Below are 20,461 nucleotides of genomic sequence, written 5' to 3'. Positions count from 1 at the left end.
CCGCAGGGAGGCGCGCTGCAAACTTGCAGGCTCCCCAGCCCTAAAGGAAGAAGGGAGTTTTCGGGATGGGGTACACAGAGGGGCAAGGCTAGGGTGGGGCAACTGGAGGGGGGTTGGGGGGCAGCCAGGAGCAAGTCAGGGAGAGGCGGGTGGTACAGAATTGGGTGGGGCCGGGAGGGCTCGGGACGCAGAGATCGGGGTGGAGGTGTGGGGTAAGGGGAGGGACAGAGGCAGGGGCGTCCGGAGGGGCCAAGGGGCCGCGGCAATGATCTCGGAAACTTCTCCAGTAAACATGGAATAGGACCAGAACAGCGCGCTGAGCCACCGCCCCACGCAGAGGGAAGGGGTGGGACGGGGGCCACCAGGCCAGGAACGCGGCGCCTTGACGTGCAGTAGGGCCAAAAATCAGCCCTGGAGAGAAATACGGATTGGAGCAAAGCACGCTTTGGAGCAACTTTCCAACTTTGCCCAACTTGCACCCCAACTCCGGAGCCGGAGCTCGGCTCCCAGGGCGCGACGTGTCGCTTCCCTGAGCAGCCCCGGACTGCCCAGCTTGTTCCAAAGTGTTCGAATCCTCACAGTGACACCCACCAAAGTGCCTCGCCCAAGCCCTGCTCCCCACCTCCCTTCTCCCGCTCCCTGTGTCCGGTTTCCAGACCGCGACTCAGTGCGCCCGGCCCCTACCTGCGCGCTCAGCCCCGGGGCACAGACATGGCCCGCGCTGGGCCGTGGTCGCGGTGCTGCGGCTGCTGCAGGCGTCGAGCCCCGGTCGGGGCGGGTCCGGCAGGGCGGGCGGTGCAGTCCCCGCGGCGGAGCTGCTCCGAGTGGCCGGGCCCCTGTGCCGGGAGGCGGCTCTTGTAACTCCGGCTGGGGCGGGCGGGTCTGCCCAGAGCAGTGGGGAGAGGGCGGGGCCGGGCGGGGCCGCGGTGGGGTTGGGACGAGCGAGCTGGGCCGACTCTGCAGGGACCCCGGAGCGGGCTGCTGGGGGTGGGGAGGGTGGGAGTGGAGGGGAAAGACCTGGGGACAAGGGGGCGCATGTCCGAGGTGCTACCTTCCTCCGCCCCAATCCACTGCCCCCAGTCCTGGCCCGGGCCTGGCTCTACCGCCAAAGTGCATGCAATGTGTGGCTTCACCCGCAGGAAACCCGTCCCAGCTCCCTGAAGCTCATCCATCCAGCTGGAACTGGGAATCAGAACATTTTCCAGGAACGAACAAGGGGTTCAGAAAGGCGTCTGGGGGGCTTGGGCGGTTCAGCCGCGACCTCCAGCCTGACACTGATCTTTTGAGATTTTTCTCAACACAGGCAACTTCACTTCAAATCCTAGGCCTCAGTCTCCTCACTTGGCTCCCAAGCTCCATGCAGACGCGCCCCTTTCTCATCTTCCCTCTTTCTGGGGGCCCCTGAGCCCCTCCCCCTACAGAACCGGCTTGGAGACGCTGCCACACCTCCTGGAGCCAGAGTCACCAGGGCCGGCCCCACTGCTGCAGCGACACTGGAGTCAGGCCTGCAGCCCTTGGCTCCAGCTGCCCCCTTTCTCCAGACCCCCTGGGCAGCAACCCAGAAACCGGGCTCCTGCTTGTCTTCCACCTGCCCCTTCCTTCTCAGATCCCCTCCCCCACCTCCATTTGCTGGACGCTTTGTTTCCAAATTTACAGTCATTTCCCACAGCCACTTCCAACTGCATGGAGATTTTATTAAATGCTTAATGATAGGCTGTGGGGTCCTTCTGCCTACACCCCCCCCTTCCACACCCCCATTCTCTTCTCCCCCATGAATCCTCTATCCTCCCTCCTGGCCTGCCACCCAACTGCCCACATCAGGCCAGCTTTCCGTCCTTCCCAAATGCTGCAGAAGGGAGACCCCAGGCTGGGGACCCGAAAAGACCCCCTCCCCTTGGGCAGGAGCACCCTCCTTGCTGCAAGATCATGAGTGGGCTGGGGCTGGGACCAGAGGCCCTGTCCTCTGAAATGGCAAACATGTTTACAGGCTAAAAATACCTAGCAGCCAACTCTGCTGCCAGCCTTGGGGGCTGTGTCCCAGGTCCAGTTACCCACACAGGGTACAGGCCGTGGGGGAGGGGAGAGGCGGCCAAAGGAGACAGGCATGTAGACACTCATCATGGGCACTGAAAGGTGGAAACACGTGGAGACATTTGGACAGGCACAGGCACGCAAAGGCCCAGGGAGAGCGCAGAGAGTTGGGCACCAGCATTTCCTCCGTTTGACTGTGTGTGCGTCTGTCTCTGCAGCACCACCCCCCCCCAGAGCGCGACCCAGGCCCACGGCACAGGCGGGCCCGCCACGCATATCCCAACACACAGTCACAGACCAGACTTCCTGAGGAGTCTCCCTCGAGTGGTCCTGCACCCCTTTCCCAGCACCTACCTTATCTGAAGAAGCACAATCTAAACTTCGCAACTTTGGGTTGCTTTAAAAAAATTAAAAGAAGAACCAAGAGCTAATTATTTCCTTTACCAATGGCTTTTAGATTTTTATTTCCTTTACCATGCACTCAGCATTTTAAATACGGATGGAGGACACAGAGAGACTGAAGTGGGCTGTAAATCTGTAAGTCAGCTAATCCTTGTTGACGTCTTTTAAATGAAATCAATAACAACAGGGTGGTCAATGAAATACAATTTAAAAGAAAAATAAATAAAATCAACGATACCTTCATAGGGTGAAGAATGGCAACAAGGCGGAGAGACAGAACAATACAAACAGTCTCCCCACTCCCCTACCCGGTCCCTCTCCGGCAGTAACACGGTGAGCAGTTTACCAAAGGACTTTTAACGTGATGGCATGAGTCGTTTGCTTCCTTGAAAGCAAACGTTTTCCCAGAGCACATTAAAAACAGGAGCTGCTTTCCACCCAGGATTTCACCAAGATAGTTACGATGCGACACAGGCTACAAAGACCCAGATATGGTATCTGCAAAATAAAGGGCTACGGGGAGATTGGAGGGAGGGGCCGGAGCAGGAAGGGAAGAGTGGGGAGGGTGTGGATGTCGGTGTGGGTGTGGCGCCTCACCTCAGCTGGGGCCCCCCAGGAGCGAGAGAGCAGAGGCTAGTGTCCTGGGCTCAGGGCCAACTTATCAGAGCCATTGTTTGCTCTGGCCAGCCTCTTGGTCAACAGGGAAGAAGGCAGGACAGGCTGGTTTGGGGGGCAGCCGCAGAACGGCGATTGCTGTCCAGGTGTTCCATTCATTGGGGGTATCACTGCCAGGGTGGTGTGGGGTGGGGAGTCCCAGGGACTGGCTCCCGGGGACTGGCTCCCCGCCTCCAGGCTAGAAGGTAGAGAGGGGTAACCAAGGCCCTGCCCCCTAAGAAACTGTGACCTTTTCTGCTGCAACCAGAGCTGGGGTTTCCTAAGTCAGCCCATATATAGCCCAGGGGAAGGGAGTATTTTCAACAGGGTTTTTTTTTTTCCTCAAGAGTTTTCAATGATGCAATTGAAAATACGCACTTAGAAATTTCTGCCAACCCTCTTCTGCCCATTGCTGTAGCCGCCCCCCTACCCCCGCTTCACCCCCCAAGGGACCTGCAGGGTGATTGTGTCCAACACTGCAGAAGGCATTTTCATGTGCTAGTTCATTTAATCGTCTGGGATTGCCTCTGGGAGCAAACGGTCTCAGAGAGGGTTAGTGATTTACCTAAAGCCACACAGCTCTCACTAGCCCCTAAGCCCCACGAGGGCAGGGGTTTCTTGTTCTCCACTGCCTAGAGCAGTGGCTGGCTCAGAGCAATCACTCAAGATGGCCTTGTTGAATGAATGAGTGAGCTTTTCACAGCATCCTGCACCCCACCCAATCCCCCTCCCTCTCAGCTCCTCCTGCCCATCAATCCCCCCACTTGTAGACTTTCATGCCTGCCGCTGCACGAACATTTCCTGTGGCCCACGCCGCCACCGCCTGTGATGCTGGTGGTGCAGGTGATGGAGAACCTTCAGGATAATGAGTCCTCTTGGTCCCAACGTTGCAAAGAAAAGCTCTGTCCGGTTTCAGATTCCTCCGTCAAAATAAGGGCTATCCGGGAATCCGGGAGGACTTCAGCCTACCAGGTGGCACTCCACCCCTCCCCGCCAGAGGCGAAGTCCCACACCGCAGTCCTGCAGGCTCCCTGCAAAGCCAGGTGAGCTCCAGGATTTGTCATCACTGGGATACCCCAGCTTCCTCACAAGGGCTCTCCCCCAGGGGTTCCCTGATGTGTACAGTAGTGTCTGAACGTGGACTCCTGTTGCCCAGCGACTGTGCCTCTGTTTTGTTCCTATTATGCCTGTTTCCATAGCAACTCCAAAGGGGCTGTTCTGTGGGCAAGCCCCTTGCCAGGGGATTCCCCTTCCACTCCCTTCTGGCCACAAGTCCCCTTCTTTGAAACCAGTGGCGTCTTACAGAGAAGGAAAGACGTTGACAGCTCAAAAAGCAATTGTAGTTTTTAAACTTCGATCTCAGAAAGGAAGTGAAGTGTGCAGTGTGTTCGAAGTCCCTTTGGCATGTCCAATTTAGCAGCAGGGAGATGACCTGGCTGTCGGCCCTTCCTGGAGCCATCTGGGATTGCCGAGACCCTGCCTCCACCCCAGGCCGGCCCCAGATGAGCACCCCTGCCCAGCACCTGGTGCTTCTCCATTTAGTCCACAGCTTCCTAATCTGTCATCCTCCTCAGCGGGACAGCCACCCTCCGGGGTGATTCTGGGATCCAAATGGCCTTATCTCCTGAGCAATTCTCAGACCCCAAACTCCTAATCCCAACTCAAAACTCTGAAGCCAGGTGAAACCATCCTCCTCCAGTTCAATTCAAATCCCAGGCTGTATTTAAGGCTCAGGTTTCAAATAAGGAGTGCCTGAATTACTCAGGCCAGACAGACAGGAGACGGGCACCTCCCCACCACACTGGTCCTAACCAAAATCTTCAGACCCAAGCAGAACCCAAGTCACAGCTGATTAGAGAACAGGAGACAAGACACAGGGCTCTGAGTAGAGACTCTGGGGGGAAAGGAGGCAAAGAAAAGCTGTCAGGCCCAGAGCAAGGGGACAGACGTGGGCAGGGAGAGCAGGACAGGTGGCCACCCCAGGCCTGGTTGGATTCCAAGCAGCAGCGAGAGATGGCCTAGAGGCTGGTGAGTCACGGGTGTTGGGATGCTGCTGTGGGAGCAGGAAGATAATAGGAAACGTGGTCCTGAGATTAAGGAAAAGAAGCTGCGAGACACGATTGAATAACGCTGTGTGGGGAGGGAGGGAGGGAGGGAGGGAAAAAAGAAGAGCTCCAAACTGGCCTGGGGACTGGGCCGACCGACTTGTAAACAGGAGCCGAGGGAGGGAGCTGGAATGATTGGAGCAGCCAACGCCCCGCCAGCTCCCTCCCCAGCAGGGCGCAGGGCATGGGGAGGGAGGGGCCCAGAGAGGGGAACACCAGCCCCCTCGCCCCTTTTTCGGAATCTGCCTTTCTCCCATCTTTTCCAACTTCCTCTGCCTTTCCCCCAGTTCCCGGGGGGGAAAGGCAGACCAGCCTAGGTTTCCCTCCGTGCTGAGCTTACACTTTCCAAGTCTGGTTTAAGGAAATCAGGCTGAGCAGGGAAGGAAGGGCCTAGGCTGCTCCGAGCCTGAGTCACCACATAGTTGAGGTTCCTGTTACTGGAAGCCCGGCCTCTTCTGCACCCTCTGCCCTCTGCCCGCCCCAGCCCCAGCCCCAGAACTTGGATCCCTAGGGCTGACCCTGCCCCAGGCCTTGCTCCTCTTCCATGCTTCTAACCCCAGGCGGGGCTGCCGGGCTCTCCCAGCAGCCTTCAACACTGCCCTGTCCTGCTCGGCCACCATGCATAACGCCCAGCTATTGAGAGACACGTCCTCCTGCTCCTCTTAGGAGCCAGAGTGACTCAGTGAGTGGCTGCAAGAACTGTGCAAAGACTAGCATGTGCCCTTGATAAGTCACTTCCCCTCTGGGCTCCAGTTTCCTCCCTGGTAAAATAAGGGACTACTTGGTATGGTTTCCCCGGCAACCCCTGCATGAGGTACATTTTCTGCGTGAGTCAAAGAGATGGAGAGTTACTACGGGGGAGAGTGGGGTAAAGGGGTGTGTTTGCTGACCCCTGTCCTGGCAGTGGGAATGAGTGGGTGGGGCAGGCCCCGGCACTGTCACCACAGGGCAGCCAGCACCCTAGGCAACTCGGTGACTCAGACCCCATGTACAGGCAGACTGGCAGGAAAGCACCCCGTGGCCTCCCGTGAGTCAGGAGACATGCGGATCTCCGTGCGGAGTGACCGGCCGGGGTCCCGCTAGGACAGCTCGGCCTCGCACCTGGAAAGCGCGAGCCCCTCGCAGCCCGCTTCCTTTGACAGGCCCTAAGCTCCTCACTGCGGCGCCCATCCCTCCTGCCTGGCCCCCAGTGCTCAGCCACACTGCCTTCCCCTCCTCCGCTGGCTCCCCCTGCCCTGCCACGCCCCCTCGTTTACCCCTTGGCTCTGCCCGTCCTCACTATCCACGCCCCGCCCCCCCAACCCCGTCCCGGCAGAGCCAGCCAGATGATTGCAAAAGGGCTGAGCCAGCGGTAGAGGCCCTCCCGTGACAGCTGCCCCTGCTGCAGAGGGGAGGGGGCAGCTGAAACTAGAGGGAGGCGCATTCCTGGGAGATCCGATCAGAAACAGGCCCAAACCCTGACGGACCATCCAGCTCTGCTCGCCCTGCCCGCGTCAACTAGGTAAAGGCGGGCGACAAGCTCCCTTCGGAATCCCGAGGAAATCGGGAAACAAAGGTGGGCGGGGCTACAAGAGGGGCGGGAGTGACAAGAATGAAAAGAACCCGGGAACATCTCTCAAGGTCATCAAAGACAGCTTTGCCCCTGACCCAGCGCCCCCTGTCCGAGGAACTCTGTCTTATCAGAGATTCAAGTCAAGGGCTGCTCTCCATCAATTGCCATTATCCCGCACTCCACCCATCCCTTGGGTGCTGAGGCACTGGGACACCCCAGTAATTCCACTGGAGTAAAACGAGGGCCTCCTCGGGGAGCCGTGCCAGCCTGATTCGCACAGACAGACAAGAGCAGGTGGCATAGTTCCTCTAACCTTCAGGGCAGCCAATACTCCAGGCTCCGCAGCCTTACGGGTCTAGAGAAGAGGGTGGGCACCCCAGAGTTACACTCAAGCATGCAGGAGCAAAGCTACTTGGGCAGGAAAGAGTGTCCTGGAGGGGGGAGCCAAGGAAGCCACGGCTGCCCAGCAAAACCCATGTGATGCTGGAGGGACAGTTCTGGGTTCTGAGGACACAGCGCCTGCCGGTTGCCATGAAAACCACAGTATTAATTTCAGAAACAACTGGGTGGAGCCTCCAAAGCACTTCATTTCTCTCTCTTCAACATTCTAGACCCTCCCCCCCCCCACATCTTTCAAAAGGGGAAGTGGCACATTTGGGGCACGTAGGCAACTGGCGGGACGGGTGTGCCCCACTGAGAGCAGCAGCTGTCCAGCCCCGGCTCAAAGCAGGACATGAACCAAATGACAGCCCAGGTCTTTCTTGGAAAAACTTGAAAGGCTTCTGACTTTTTAGTAAGTGACTTAAGCCAGAAGCGCCAACAAAGCTACAATAAATAGCTGCTTATAACCAGTATCTACTGGTTTATCTACAAGCTAAACCAGATCTCAGCCATTCCCATTCACACTCCAGGCTCTGGAAAGCTTTTATCTGCACTCAAAGGCATCTCTGAGCCCGACCCCCATCCAGTTTCTCAACCTCCCTTTCTTGAGGCTCGGAGCTTTTGCCCAGAAAGTGGGTAAAATAGCCTCCTCCCTCCCTAGTGCTCCAAGACCACGCCCTGCTCCCAGCCTCCACCCCTTCATCACACCCTCTGCCCTCGGCCAGAGACCCCAGCCACTGCCGCATGCGCCTCACTGTGGCAGCAAGGAGGCTGGCTCTTGGCAGCACGGGGAGGGGCACGAGCCCCTCTGGCAGGTCAAGAGGACAGCCCAGCAAGCAGAGATGTGTGCCAAGTGCAGGTTCTCACTGGCCGCCCACGGGGAGCCAGGCGCCCCCAGCCAGAGCCGGGAGGAGCAGGCAGGGAAAGGCCAGGCTCCCCACTGGGATGGGATCCCTGGGACGGGATCCCTGGGACAGGGAGGGTGCAAGTCCAGAGCCCTCAGCCGTGCGGTGACTCAGGCCTCCCAGAGGCAGGGCAGGACTGAACCAGCTCCAGATGTACTTCCCCTCTTTCCAGCCCCACATCTGCCGCTAGAAACTTGTGCTGTTAACCTCTTTCTTGCCCATCTGGGTAGGAAAGAGGCTGTTCTACCCCACCCCCTTTTGGAGGCCAACTGCAAGCCTTCCTCAGGCCACAGCCCCCTCCCCTTCTGCCTTCCAGCCGGCCTCCAGCTTGTGGGCGACCCAGGCACAGGCCAGGCCTCATCCAACAACCTGGTGCCCTCCTCTGCACCAAACCGCAGGAGCTAGAGGCACAGGAGGTAGGAGGTGCGAATGAGTCACTCTTCCTGCAGCCTCAGAGGGAGCTAGGAGGCCGGGTCCCACCCCCAAGGCCAGAGCTGGCCAGTCCACACGGGCTGCCAGGCCTGCTGCTGCCCAAGACCCAGCTTACCCAGCAGAAAATACCCCTTTTCAGTTGGGCCCCACTCCTGGGCCTCGAGCCTGCCCCTCAAACGTACTTGCACAACTTGGTCTCTCCTGCCTAAATCGTCAGGCACAGGGAAGACAATTGAAGGATACCAGGAAGGTAGTGAGGATTACACACGGCAGAGGAGCAGGGGGTGTGGTGGGAACAGGAGTATGACAAGCTCGGTGAGGCCCCAGCAACCAGCTCAGGGCACACCCCGGCCAGCACTCAGCACTCTCAGCCCCCATCCAAGAGCAGCCCAGGAGACTCAGATGCAAGACAGGTTACAAGTTTGAATCTAACGCAAGATGAGATTCCAGGAAGCAAATTGAGCAAGAACCAACCCATCTTCACCCAGCTGGATTCCAAACCCCAGCTGCAGCCGAGGTCCCCAGCTAGGTTACAGCTCCACTGCTCTCAAGCTGCCAGTACCTTCAGTGACTGGAAAGACCACCTCTTCCCCCACCAAACCGCCCTGTGCTTAGACTAAAGGGACAGGACAGAAAAATCACCCACAGAAACACAACCTGACTACCAACAGGCAGAGTCACACCTGTTTCCGCATGACTCAAAATGAGAATCCAGGCAGATGCCCAAGTCCACCGGGCTGTTAATCGATGGAGCTCCTCAGAAATGACAATCTCAGGAGGGGCAAGAATCTCTGAAGAGAATAAAAATTAAGCTCAAAGGAGAAAAAAACGTAACCACTGATCTGGGTGGGGCCGGGGAGTGACAACTATGACCGCTCCACGCTCTAGGACACAACAGCGTTCAGGCCTGAGTGACACCCGCTGGGTTTAAAGCCCTGCCTCTGCCACGTACGCCATCACAGCACACTAGCCAGGAAGGAGCGGTGCCCCCCGAGACGGCAGCCAGGTCAGGGCCCACGAAGGGCGTGTCCAGACCCCGCTCCTGCTGGCCCTCGGGCACAGCGCGGCTGTGGGAGGCAGTACGCATTCCTTCTCACACTGCGGGCTTCCACGTTAGCTCTCACCCTTGCCAGCAGGTATTCTCTCCGCTCGTCGGGAAAGGTGCGGGATCTGGCCCCTTAGAGGGTACTCACAAAGCCCCAAGTCCCCACCCGCCCTGTGTCCAGCACCTCCCAGCGAGAAGACAGTCACCACAGCAGGAGGCAGGGCAATCCCAGGTGAGGCGGGGCTCTGCTCTCTGAAGACCTCTCTCCTGCAGAGGGAGGCAGGGCAGGCACAGGGAAGGCCTGCTTCCACACACCCACGCCCTCTGAAGACCCCCGTTCACAAAGGAGGCAGGACAAGAAAGGGTCAGTGTTCAGTTTCCTTTAATGACCCCATCCCCCTGAAGGGCAGGTGCAGGCAGCCGGGCGATGGTGAAGAAGTTCACTTGAAGATCTTGCCCTGATTGAAGGCTTTGCCCACGTGCTGGAAGGCCCCCTCCCAGCAGAAGTACTCGCGAACCAGCGTCTGGGTCTCCTCGCTGCCAGGATCCAGCTTCCGCCACGTGTACGACTCGTAGTCCACCTGCCAGTCTGGGCTCAGCTGAGGAGACAAAGCCAGGTAAGAAGCACGTGGTCAGGTTTTATCCATCAGACACTGCCTCACACCTGTTACTTCCAGCTCAAACCCATCTCATCAGAACCCGGGAACCTGGCAGCTCCTTCCTGTACACCTTCCCAGGACCTTCCCGAATGCCCATGGGCCCAGGAGGTGACGCGTGCTGGGATCACGTGTCCTCACCCCGGGCTGAAGACACAGCCTCCTCCCCTACACCCTCCTCACCGGAAAGGCGAGCTCCTGGCCTCGGAAGACCCAGACTCCAGAAATGGAGCTGCTGTTGTTGGTTCCAAAGAGGATGACACTGGCAAAGGCATTCTTCCTCAGCTTGTCCAGCCGCTGGAACATTCCTGAAGGAGCAAGGGAGAACACTCAGCCTGGGAGGTCACATTACCTCACCCTCCCTTCCTCTCCCCAGGCCCACGCTCCTCTCACCAGTGATGAGGTTGCAGCTCATGAAGGTCTGGGTGAGCTCCTCAGGGAAGCGGTACTCCGAGTACCACAGCGACCAGCCGTCCTTGTCAAAGTGCTCCCAGAAGTGCGGCAGCGCCACGGAGACGGTGTCCTCGTTGGAGTACTTGCGCTTGAACTCGTCCAACACGAAGGTGCTGCACGGAGGGAAACAGCAAGGTCAACGCAGAGAAGGCCCTGCTGCCACAACAAAGGGCCGCCAGGCTAAAGGCAGCGAAGGCACGGTCACTTAAACGTACTGGTTTAAAGGAAGGGTCCCTGGACTGGCAGATGTGTATTAACCTTACGGGAAGAGCCAAAGGGTACGACCAGAGGCCTAGGGCACTCCCTTGCTCCCCACCCCCAGCTCAAGTGTGCTGGGTACGCAGAGGGTGGGACCCAAGGGGACCCTGAGGGAGACCTGCCCTGGAAAAAAACACGGTGAAGTGCTGCCCCCTGGTGGAGACACAGAGTGAGGACTCTTTTTCCTGGCTAGCACTCCCTAGTGGCCCTTTTCCATGAGTCACATTCAGTGAATGACTCACCAGTCTCTTCCCCCTTCACACAGGCCTCTTCAGGTTACACACTATAATATGACAGCAACGTTAAGCGGCGAGTGTTCTCAAGGGGCCTCCAACCCAAACCTCACAGCCCTGTCCTTTCCCATTCTGCCCAGCTCAGGTGCTGATAAACCCTGAGGTTCAGGTTATCTTTGAAGCAGTCTGGTGCACAGAGCCAGGGATTCCAGCGCCCACCCCCCCAGGAGGGGTTGTTTTCTTTCTTTTCCAATTAACAAAAAAAAACACGGCTCAGTTAGCCAATCATCACTGCAAAGCCCCACAAAGCTGATTTTGGGTTGAATTTGGGCTGCGGGCCTGGTCCGTGGTTGGGGTACATGGAAAAGGCAACCAATTGATGTTTTGATGTTTCACTCACATATTGATGTTTCTCTCCCTCTCTTCCCCTCTAAAAATAAAATCTTATACAAAATAAACCCCACTCTGCCTGAAGATAATCACCCACAAATCCGCAAATAAGACGACCAGTATTTTTATCTATTTCCCACCGGTGACTTTTCAAAGATGCTAGTTTGGCGCCTCACGAACTGTTCATTTAGCACGGCCGCATGCTACTGGGAACCCTTCGCGAACGCTTTAATGGCTACATAACCTTCCACTGGATGAGATGCGCCATAAATCTGTTAAACTCCCTACTGAATGTTTAAGTTGGTTCAATTACTCATTAGTATTGACAATGCCGTGAGTCATCACCTACTTCATGCGTCCTGACAATGAGCCCGCCTGCCCTCTACAGACCAGGTTAGGTGGGGGACTGGCCCAGTTACACTGCAGCAAAGCCCCCAGGTTCCTTCCTGACACCAGAGGCCTCACCTGAGGGGCTTCACCACCTGAACACCCACAAAATGGGACAGAGGGTTTGTTTCGCACCTTCCCAAACACTCTGTGCTATTACTGACCACGATCCCCCCACCATGTGATCGCAGGCTCCGAACAGCCCTAGAAACAGGTCAGCAGGAAGCCTTCAAGGGACTAGAACTAACTCTGAGAAAAGGGCTCTGGGGCTTCGAGGGCGGTCCCTCTGAGACAATGAAACTCTGGGGAAATCATCTTGGCAGCCCAGTACATGAAGCGCCACAGTGATGCAACAAATAGGTATCACAGACATCCTCCAAAGGCTTTAAGGAAGGCGGAGTTTATTAAAGACTGCGAGTTTCCCGCCTGATCTACTTCCTGCCCAGAGCGCAGGCCAGACGCGTGTGAAAGTCTGAATAACTAGCAGTGTCCGTGTTGCCACAGCACACGCACTATGGGCCGCGGATCACAGCTCACTCTCACACACCAAACCCTGCTCGCTCCCTTCTGCTCTGTCCAGCCATTTCATACAGAGGGAGGACACGGGAAAACCCTCCCTCCTCAGATCACGGCTGCTTTAGTCTGTCCCGTAAGCATAGCCACCGAGATCCACGCCGAGGAGAAACCGTGGCAGTCAAACGGGAAGAAGTCCTGCCCACTGCTGGTGTGGCCTTGTGCTAGGTTCCTAGCGGCTCTCCACGTCGTCCTCACCACGCTGGGAACAGCCACGGGCACCTTCCCTCAGCACAGCCACGGGGCCCACCACTGGCGCGCGCTACCCCCAATCGAAACCCTAACAAAATGGGGCGGGCAAACCCTGCTGAAAGACAGACCAACTAATGAAAGGGTGGAAGAGTGGGTAAGAGAGGACACTTCTCACGTAGCTTGAAATTCTGATAAAAGGACTTGGGGCAGTGACCCACGAAAGACCTGAGGGCAGAGTGTGGAAGACGGACTGTTCGATGAGGTCACCACACTGGACCTGCAGCTCGATCCAGGAGGCCCTGGGCCAGAACAGAGACTGTCCGATGGGCCCCGCCCCTCCGCCCCAAGGCCTTCCGCTTTGTGCTGGTTCCTGCCTGGAGCAAGCCTGTAAGGCATCCTCTCCTTATCCCGGGGGGATGACCCTGCTGTACCCTGTCCACCCTACCGTCCTACACAACCCCTCAGTGCCTGCCACGTGGCACGGAGGACAGAGTAGGCGCAAGTCACCTGCGCCGAGACATGCCTGCTATATATAAGTTCTTTCTTTCTTTTTTTTTTTTTTAAAGATTTTATTTATTTAGAGAGAGGGAAAGGGAGGGAGAGGGGGAAACATCAATGTGAGGTTGCCTCTCGCTGCCCCCTAGTGGGGCAACCTGGCTCACAACCTAGGCATGTACTCTGACTGGGAATTGAACCGGGAACCCTTTGGTTCTCAGACTGGCGCTCAATCCCTTGAGCCACACCAGTTGGGGCCTGCTATGTAAGTTCTTAATAAACTTTTGATGTAACGATGGAGTGGTTGGCCCCTTTCAAATGTCTCTCAGACCCGGAAAATTTTACACAACACAGACAAGTGGGAAAGTACAGGCACCCACTTTTTTCACACCAAAAATCTCCCTTTTACTGTATTCTTTCTTCTAAGAACCCCAACACTTACTAGAAAGAGGACATACACCGGCATCCCATCTACTTCCTCCTCTCTGAGGGGTTTAACTTCCCCAGCTTGGGGAACTGGACAGGTACCATGGAGCCATGGACACCACCCTGTCTTAGTGAGCACCACGCACAGTCCAATTCATCACAACAGCAGCAGCGACAACTCGAAGTCATCAAACAACACTTATGCAGTGTCGATTCAGCAACCAGCCCAGCAGAGCAGGTGCGCGGCTGCCACTTCCCACCAGCACCTCTCAGTTCGTGCTGGGGTGTCCCAAGTATTAACAAGCACGCTCAAGACCAGTGTACCTCCACACCGAATTCTGTGCCCATCTGCCTTTTATTTTTTTGCTAGAAAGGAAGTTCTGATCTTCCCCAATACTGGATGCATTTGGAACGTACTTCCTACTTTCAAAACTCACCCAATTCTTAAATTCAGTCGTCTTATTTGCCACTAGAACATACCTTACATTTTGTATGGAGACATGCTGAAATTCGGGGCCCCAGCTGTGTGAAGGACATATGCCCCTCACCTTCCACCAGCCTTACCTCTTGGGCAGGTGAGCAAAGGGGTCCTTGGCCTTCGGCTCAGCAGCCAGTGCCTGTTCACATTCGTCCATCTCCTCTTCGGGAGCGGGGGCAGCTGCCTTCTTTTCCTCTTTCCGCTCAGCCTGGGGTTTCTGCTTCTCCTCCCGAGACCCCTTCTCCTTCCGAGGGGTGTCCTTTTTAGGCTGGCTCTCGGCAAACTTTTTAGCTGGTAGAAGAAGAGAGAAAAGTCAATATTCTGCCTCTTTGTACCACCTTCCAAAACCAGGCAGCAAGCAGGACAGAGGAGGAAAACTGCTGGGTGGGGCAGCTCCGGGAGCCGGGCTCCGCCCAGGCTGCCACCAGTTCGCTGTGCATCCCTGAGCAAGAGCTCGACCCTTCGTAACCAACACACATGCATCTTCAGTAACAAAATGAGTAGGTGTACATTCACGAAACGTCTGTCACCACGTGCGATGCCCTACACCCCGTGGGCCCACATCACCCAAAGCTCCACAGGAAATCCAGGGGCCGAGACTGAGCAGGCCAGCCCTGGCCCGGCGGCCCTGCCTCCTCAGACTCACCATCAAACTGGGCCATCTTCTCACAGAGCTTCACCTCCCCCAGGACGGCGCGGAACTGCGGCTGGTTAATGCAGGTGAGGAACCAGCGGTTAGTATTGGGGAAGGCCTGGCGGAAGGAAGGCTCCAGGACCTGCCAGGGCGGAAGGGTGGAAACAAGGTCAGTGGACAGAAAGGTCCTGAAGTTTCAAGCCAGAGACACCCTTGCTTCTCCCTATCCCAGAGCTCCTCCACCCTCCCAGCCGCAGACAGCGGCCATCTGGGACCCCTTCTTTCCCTGGAGGGCCACTTCCCAGCAACCTCCCCAATCTCTTTCTGGTGGTCCAGTCCAATTTGATGGGTGCTCGGTCCCCCCTTCCATTTACTAAGAATCTACTAGGTAGGAACAATATTTATATGGTGTCTAGGTCCTTTTACAAAGCTATTTCACACCCAGTATCCAATCTTTTTTTTTTCCTTAAGATTTTATCTATTTATTTTTAGAAAGAGGGAAAGGGAGGGAGAAAAAGAGGGAGAGAAACATCAATGTGTGGTTGCCGCTCACATTCCCCCTACTGGGGACCTGGCCCACAACCCAGGCATGTGCCCTGACTGGGAATCAAACTGGTGATCCTTTGGTTCACAGGCCTAGAACCTGAGAACGGTGCTCAATCCACTGAGCCACACAGCCAAGGTCAGTTTCCAATCTTTTAAATTCAACACATCAATAAAATTTTTTTCAAAGGTTGGGATGCACAGAGGTCTATCAATTACTCATTTTACTAAGTAAATAACAAGTAAAAAATATGTAAAAGCAAAAACCTGATTTCAGAATGACAGTCCTTTAAACAGCTTCACAACAAACTCATTCACCATTTTTTTAGTTTGCCAAAATCAGAGGGAAAATCATCTGGTTGTGGAAACAGACACAGCAGTCAGTTCTGTGGCGCTGTCCTGTCGGGTCCCAGGTCTACTCCACCACTGCCCAGCTGCGGCCCGTGGGCAGCTGACATTCTCCCTCACCCATACAACAGGCAAGACTCACTACATTGGTCCTAAGGCCCTTGGCAGGGGGTCCAGTATGAAGTAGGTGCTTTTTCCCATAGTATCGCAAACTGTTCTGCACAGCATCCGTCCGAGAGCTGCGGTTTGGGAACCAGCAACGTGCCGTCTCCTCTGACCCAATAACCTCAACAGTGATTACCGGTGCCCTCGTTTCACAGGACCAAGGGATTCACACCCCCACCCCCACCCCCACCTACAACTCACACGTAATGAGGCCAAGAACAGAACCTGGTTCTGCCTCCAGAAGACCTCAGTGTGGAATCTACCACACCTACCCCTGTCTTTCCAACTGAACACAGCTGGGCTCCACCAGAAATCTCTTAGCTGCCAAACAGAAACTCAGGGCAACAGAACATCGCCAAACTCCTCAGAAGGAGGGAGGAAGGAAAGCAGGATGGCACCCCATCCTGGGGTTCCTGGAGACCGACCACCCCAGACTCCCTCACACCCAAGTCCTCAGAACAGGGCAGCGAGCGACCTGGAAGACTCGTCCCCCGGGCGCTAATCCCACCTGCCCTCTGCCAACCCGACCCTTCATACAGGCACCTGTTTATAGAGCCACAGCAGGGTGCAGACGACCGTGATGTCAGCCAGTGTCACGCGTTCGCCCACCAGGAAAGTCCGCGTCTTCAGGTGAGCATCCAGCAGCCCCAGAACTCGCCTCACTTCCTCCTTTGCATTCTCTGTGGCCTGTCGATTTAAAACCATCAAACTTAGCAGTGCCTCGCAGTCCCTCCCCCTCCCCCCAACAGCTGACCTGAGGTAGCCATTTCACTTACTGAGTCCTGGCTCACCCCCACCCTCTCTCAATGGAGTCAGACTCGACTGTGCTACTCGTGACGCCTCACTGTTACATTCCTCCTTGGGGCAGTCTGGCTTCATTTTCCACTGTAGTGTTCATGGCCATATGGACGTCTCCGTGTTGTAGAAGGACCCTTAGAAGTCACTTAGTCTAACCACTCCACTGTCACTGGACATAACCTTCCTACAGCAGGCGTCTCTCCTCTGACCACTCTTTAAAAAAAATTTTTTTAAAGATTTTAATTACTTCTTAGAGAAACCAAGAAGGAAGAAGGAGAGGGAGAAAAACATCAATTGGTTGCCTCTCACATGCCCCCAACTGAGGACCTGGCCCACACCGAGGCATGTGCCCTGACCAGGAATTGAACCTGTGACCTTTTGGTTTGCAGGCCAGCACTCAACCACTGCACCACACCAACCAGAGCTGACCACCCTTGACAGACACCGCCGCCATGCACCTGTCTGACAAAGAACTCAGACACCACCAACAGCGTAGTGCTCCAAACGTACAGCCCAAAGATTAGGGCCTCTGCTATCCCTACACTCTCGGCCTTTCCTTTTCTCTTACCTCTTACTGCCTGACACCCTGGAGCTCACACCATCCCACCTTTGGCTTCTCCCCAGGTTCCAAGCTTACCTGCTTGTTGTAGTGCATGATGCCCAAGGTGGGGAACACCCAGGTACTGGCTGGGGGCACTATGTCGCTGTCGGCAAAGCTCACCCACTGTACCACCTGGGCCGCTGCCTCTGGGCTACTCCCCCGCAGCTCCTCATTGCCCACTGCACAGGCAGAACACAAAGGTCAGAACCTTGCGGTCATGCCAACACCAACCCAGTCCCTGAAAGTCCTCTCTTTTTCCACTCCGGCTCACCCTTACCCTCTCCTACACCCCTCACCTCCAGACCCTCCCATTCCCACACCCCCTGCCAATTACCATAGTAGGCGATAGCATTGCTCTCGAAGACACAGAATCCATCATCACCTTCAAATGCGGGAACCTGGGGACAAAGAAGGGAAAAGGTAAGTAAAACACTAATTTCTCCCTAGCCAATGCCAAGAACAGAACCGTTCCGGAGGACAGTTTTTACATAAGGCTGACAACCCTTGCTCACCAAACTCTTGATGTTATCTAAAACTCAGGAACCAAAGATATCTGAATAATGTGGTATCTGAACTCACATTAAAAACCCCCAAAGATTTTTAGACATTGTTGGCTATTTGGAGAAAATTCCTCAATGAAATAAGCAAAAGGTCCAAAGCCAAGTCTCATATCTACGTCTACACCATCCAAAGCAGGGTGCTCCCCACACTACACTTGACCTCTACTCTTAGGGTGGTGGTGTGTCTGCCTCTGTGAGCCCTTTGGGGAAAGAATCCTGCCCGTAGAGCATACTTCACACATTTGCCCTGAAAACAGTCCAAACTCACCCTCGCCCCCCAAGCACAGAGTAAGCCTGTAAATTTTATTAAATGTCACTGAATAGCTCATTACTTTTGAAGTCATTTTTTTTCTAATTACAGCCGACCTGAAAATCTGCAATTTTTTAGCTACATGAAAATGTGCAATTATTTCAAAATAAAAAGTTTTTTAAAAATCACTAAAACGGAGGGAAAAGTGGCAAGCTCTCTCTCAAAGATGAAGGTCATCTTCAAAGTGATGGAATGTTCCAGCCTCTTGGGTTGTCAGGACCGAAGACCCCTTCCAACTTCCCCACTCACCTTGCCAGCAGGGAATTTGCGGAGGAATTCCGGGGTGCGGTTAGTCTGGCCGAAGTGGAAGTGGGGCGGTGCGGACAGCACGCGGACCTGAGCCCCGCTGTACTGGGCGGCAATCAGGGCTTTGAAGGCCCTCCAGTTTTCAGGGTATGTGTACAGGGTCTGGGCAGGAAAAGGGGAAGACGGTTAGTGTGTGAGCACAAGGGTCCCCGTCCTAACCGTCACCTCCAGGGATGCCCGCCCTGAACAGTCCCGATCTGTTCAGCTCGCTCTTTCACTACCGCAGGCTGTGCAGTCATGTTACTCGTAATCAGAGCCCTCCGCAGTATCCAGGACAGATACACACCGCCTGCTAAATAAAGCCTGCTGACAGATTCGACCTTCCCTAAGGACATCTTTAGAAACATTCACTTCTCCTTAAGTCTGTCTCCAGGAAACCCAGAACCTCAGGCTCCCCAGGACTCCATCTGTGGACAAACATACACCCCTCCCTTCCCGGGGCCCTGGTTTCATTCATTGATGGCTACCCGCGCCTGCCTACTCTACTGCAGAGCCACTTGCCACTTCAAAACATCACCCTTGTCTCTTAAGACACACACACGCCTACCAAGACATTTCCAAGTCCCGCTCCCGACAGCCGCGGAGATGCCGAATGGCATCTTCTCTTCCTAAATCAACTCGGTCTCCCTAATTTAAAAAATCTTTCTTTCCTTGTCACGCACACCACCCCGCCGGTCCTGTCCCGCAGTGAGTTCCCTGGTGTTGCCGTCTCTCTTTCTATTAGCCTGGCCAGCGGGGTCCCACTGGCCTGCCTCCACTGTCTGGAGTCTTCTCGCTCCCAAACCTCCCTGATGGACGACCCTTAACCGTGGCGAGTCGGACAAGGCTACAAAGACCCTCTTCTTCGCCCGGTCCCTGCTGCTGCCGCACAAAAAAGGTCACAAAAGTTCTGTCAACCTGCCCGGATCTCGCGTCTCGAGGCGGCCATGAACCCGAACCTCTTTCTCAGGACCCAGACGGCCAGGATCGGGCACCTCTTTTCTCCTCTGACCCACACCATTCCACCTCTTTGGCGTCCCACAGTCCCAGCACCAGTTCCTCTCCGGGGCCTGGAAACCCTGCTCTCTGACAGTATGGCCTCTAGGCCCGGGTCAGTTCCCCACTCGGCTCCAGAACTCCTCTGACGCCGGCTGGTCCCACTCGGGCAGAGGATGGCGTCGGATACGGTGACCTGGATGGCCAGAGCCGGCAAACCTACCCCAGCCGCCATGGTGATTCCGCAGAGAAAGGGGGTGGGGCTCTCAGTGCTGCCGCAAAGTAAGCCGTCAAAGAGAGAAGGGGGGAGGGGAGAGACGGGGAGAAAGAGCAGCCGGAAAGCGAGGACCGCATAGAAGGCACACGCACGACAGTTCGGGTTACCGTGGTGGCGGAACTGGGAGAATGGGGTGGGGCCTGCTGGTCTGTGCTGGGGAAACGCTCGCGCCTGCGCAGTGGGGCACCGGACTGGCCCGCCTCTCAGGTATGGCCAATCGGAGTTCCAACGTGGAGGGAAACGGTGCGGAGGTGGGTACTGTGAGAACTTGGACAGCTGCCCTTCGGTGGCTACGTGGCACAGCTGCCAGTCCTGTGCCGCGCCAGGTGCTGCAAGCACCCACCTCCGGCCCTCCGTTTGTGTGAGGCCCAGAGACGAGTGGCTTGGTGGGAGGTCCTGCCAAGTCCCTAACGTTGTGCTTGTGTGACACAGGAGCGTAGACCACCGCGTCGAAGTGGCAGTGTGCCCAATTCCTTTTGACCGCTCTGGGGTATTTTTTCTAGAGAGGATGAGTGTCCAATCGGAGCCCGAGTCTGAAACCCTTTGTTAAAACTGAAGTTTCCTCCCATTAAATCACCTTGCAGCTCAGGGAGGATATTCCTCCAAGAAAGGGCACTTAGTCCGAGGGCCTGCGACAGGGCAGGGGCTTAGGAAGAGCAGCCCTTTTCCTTCCATCTCCCATCACCTTGAAGGAGCTGACAATTTAAAACAAACTGATGGGACAAACACCCTTTATGCATGTTCAGGTCTGAAAACCTTTTACCCAATTTTAGAACAGGATGAATTCTGAGAAAATTAAGAACCCTGAACCCAAATTTCAGGACGTCACCGTTGATAAATCTGCAAGGTAAAAGTGGGGGCAAACCTCTTTTCTCACAGGGACTGTTCAATACCCC

The 20,461-nt window shown here is 55.8% G+C and overlaps 2 protein-coding genes and 1 non-coding gene across 6 annotated transcripts in view; all 3 read right to left on the bottom strand.

Annotated features, from left to right (window-relative positions):
- The window catches only part of AHNAK (AHNAK nucleoprotein), an 80,532-nt gene extending 79,693 nt beyond the window's left edge, over positions 1-839 (bottom strand). For all 4 annotated transcript variants that reach the window (XM_045183352.2, XM_024574286.3, XM_024574278.3 and 1 more), the window contains exon 1: positions 685-839. The gene's annotated coding sequence lies outside the window, so the exon portion shown is untranslated. The remainder of the gene's footprint in view (positions 1-684) is intronic.
- Positions 840-9,872: 9,033 nt separating this feature from the next.
- Positions 9,873-19,666, bottom strand: EEF1G (eukaryotic translation elongation factor 1 gamma). The gene is made up of 10 exons (XM_024574232.3): positions 19,512-19,666; positions 18,257-18,415; positions 17,472-17,535; positions 17,174-17,316; positions 16,282-16,425; positions 14,695-14,824; positions 14,135-14,339; positions 10,557-10,729; positions 10,347-10,471; positions 9,873-10,106 (listed from the first exon to the last, which is right to left on the bottom strand). Exons 1-10 carry the CDS (start codon positions 19,521-19,523, stop codon positions 9,948-9,950), a joined length of 1,314 nt encoding a protein of 437 aa, XP_024430000.1. The 5' UTR covers positions 19,524-19,666; the 3' UTR covers positions 9,873-9,947.
- On the bottom strand, positions 12,451-12,590 carry LOC112317490 (small nucleolar RNA SNORA29). Its single transcript, XR_002976120.1, has one exon. It is a non-coding gene; the product is annotated as a small nucleolar RNA SNORA29 (small nucleolar RNA).
- Positions 19,667-20,461: the final 795 nt, after the last annotated feature.

This window comes from Desmodus rotundus, chromosome 5 (assembly GCF_022682495.2).
Source record: "Desmodus rotundus isolate HL8 chromosome 5, HLdesRot8A.1, whole genome shotgun sequence".
Classification (NCBI taxonomy): Eukaryota; Metazoa; Chordata; class Mammalia; order Chiroptera; family Phyllostomidae; genus Desmodus; species Desmodus rotundus.
This window is presented reverse-complemented; position numbering and strand designations above follow the sequence as displayed.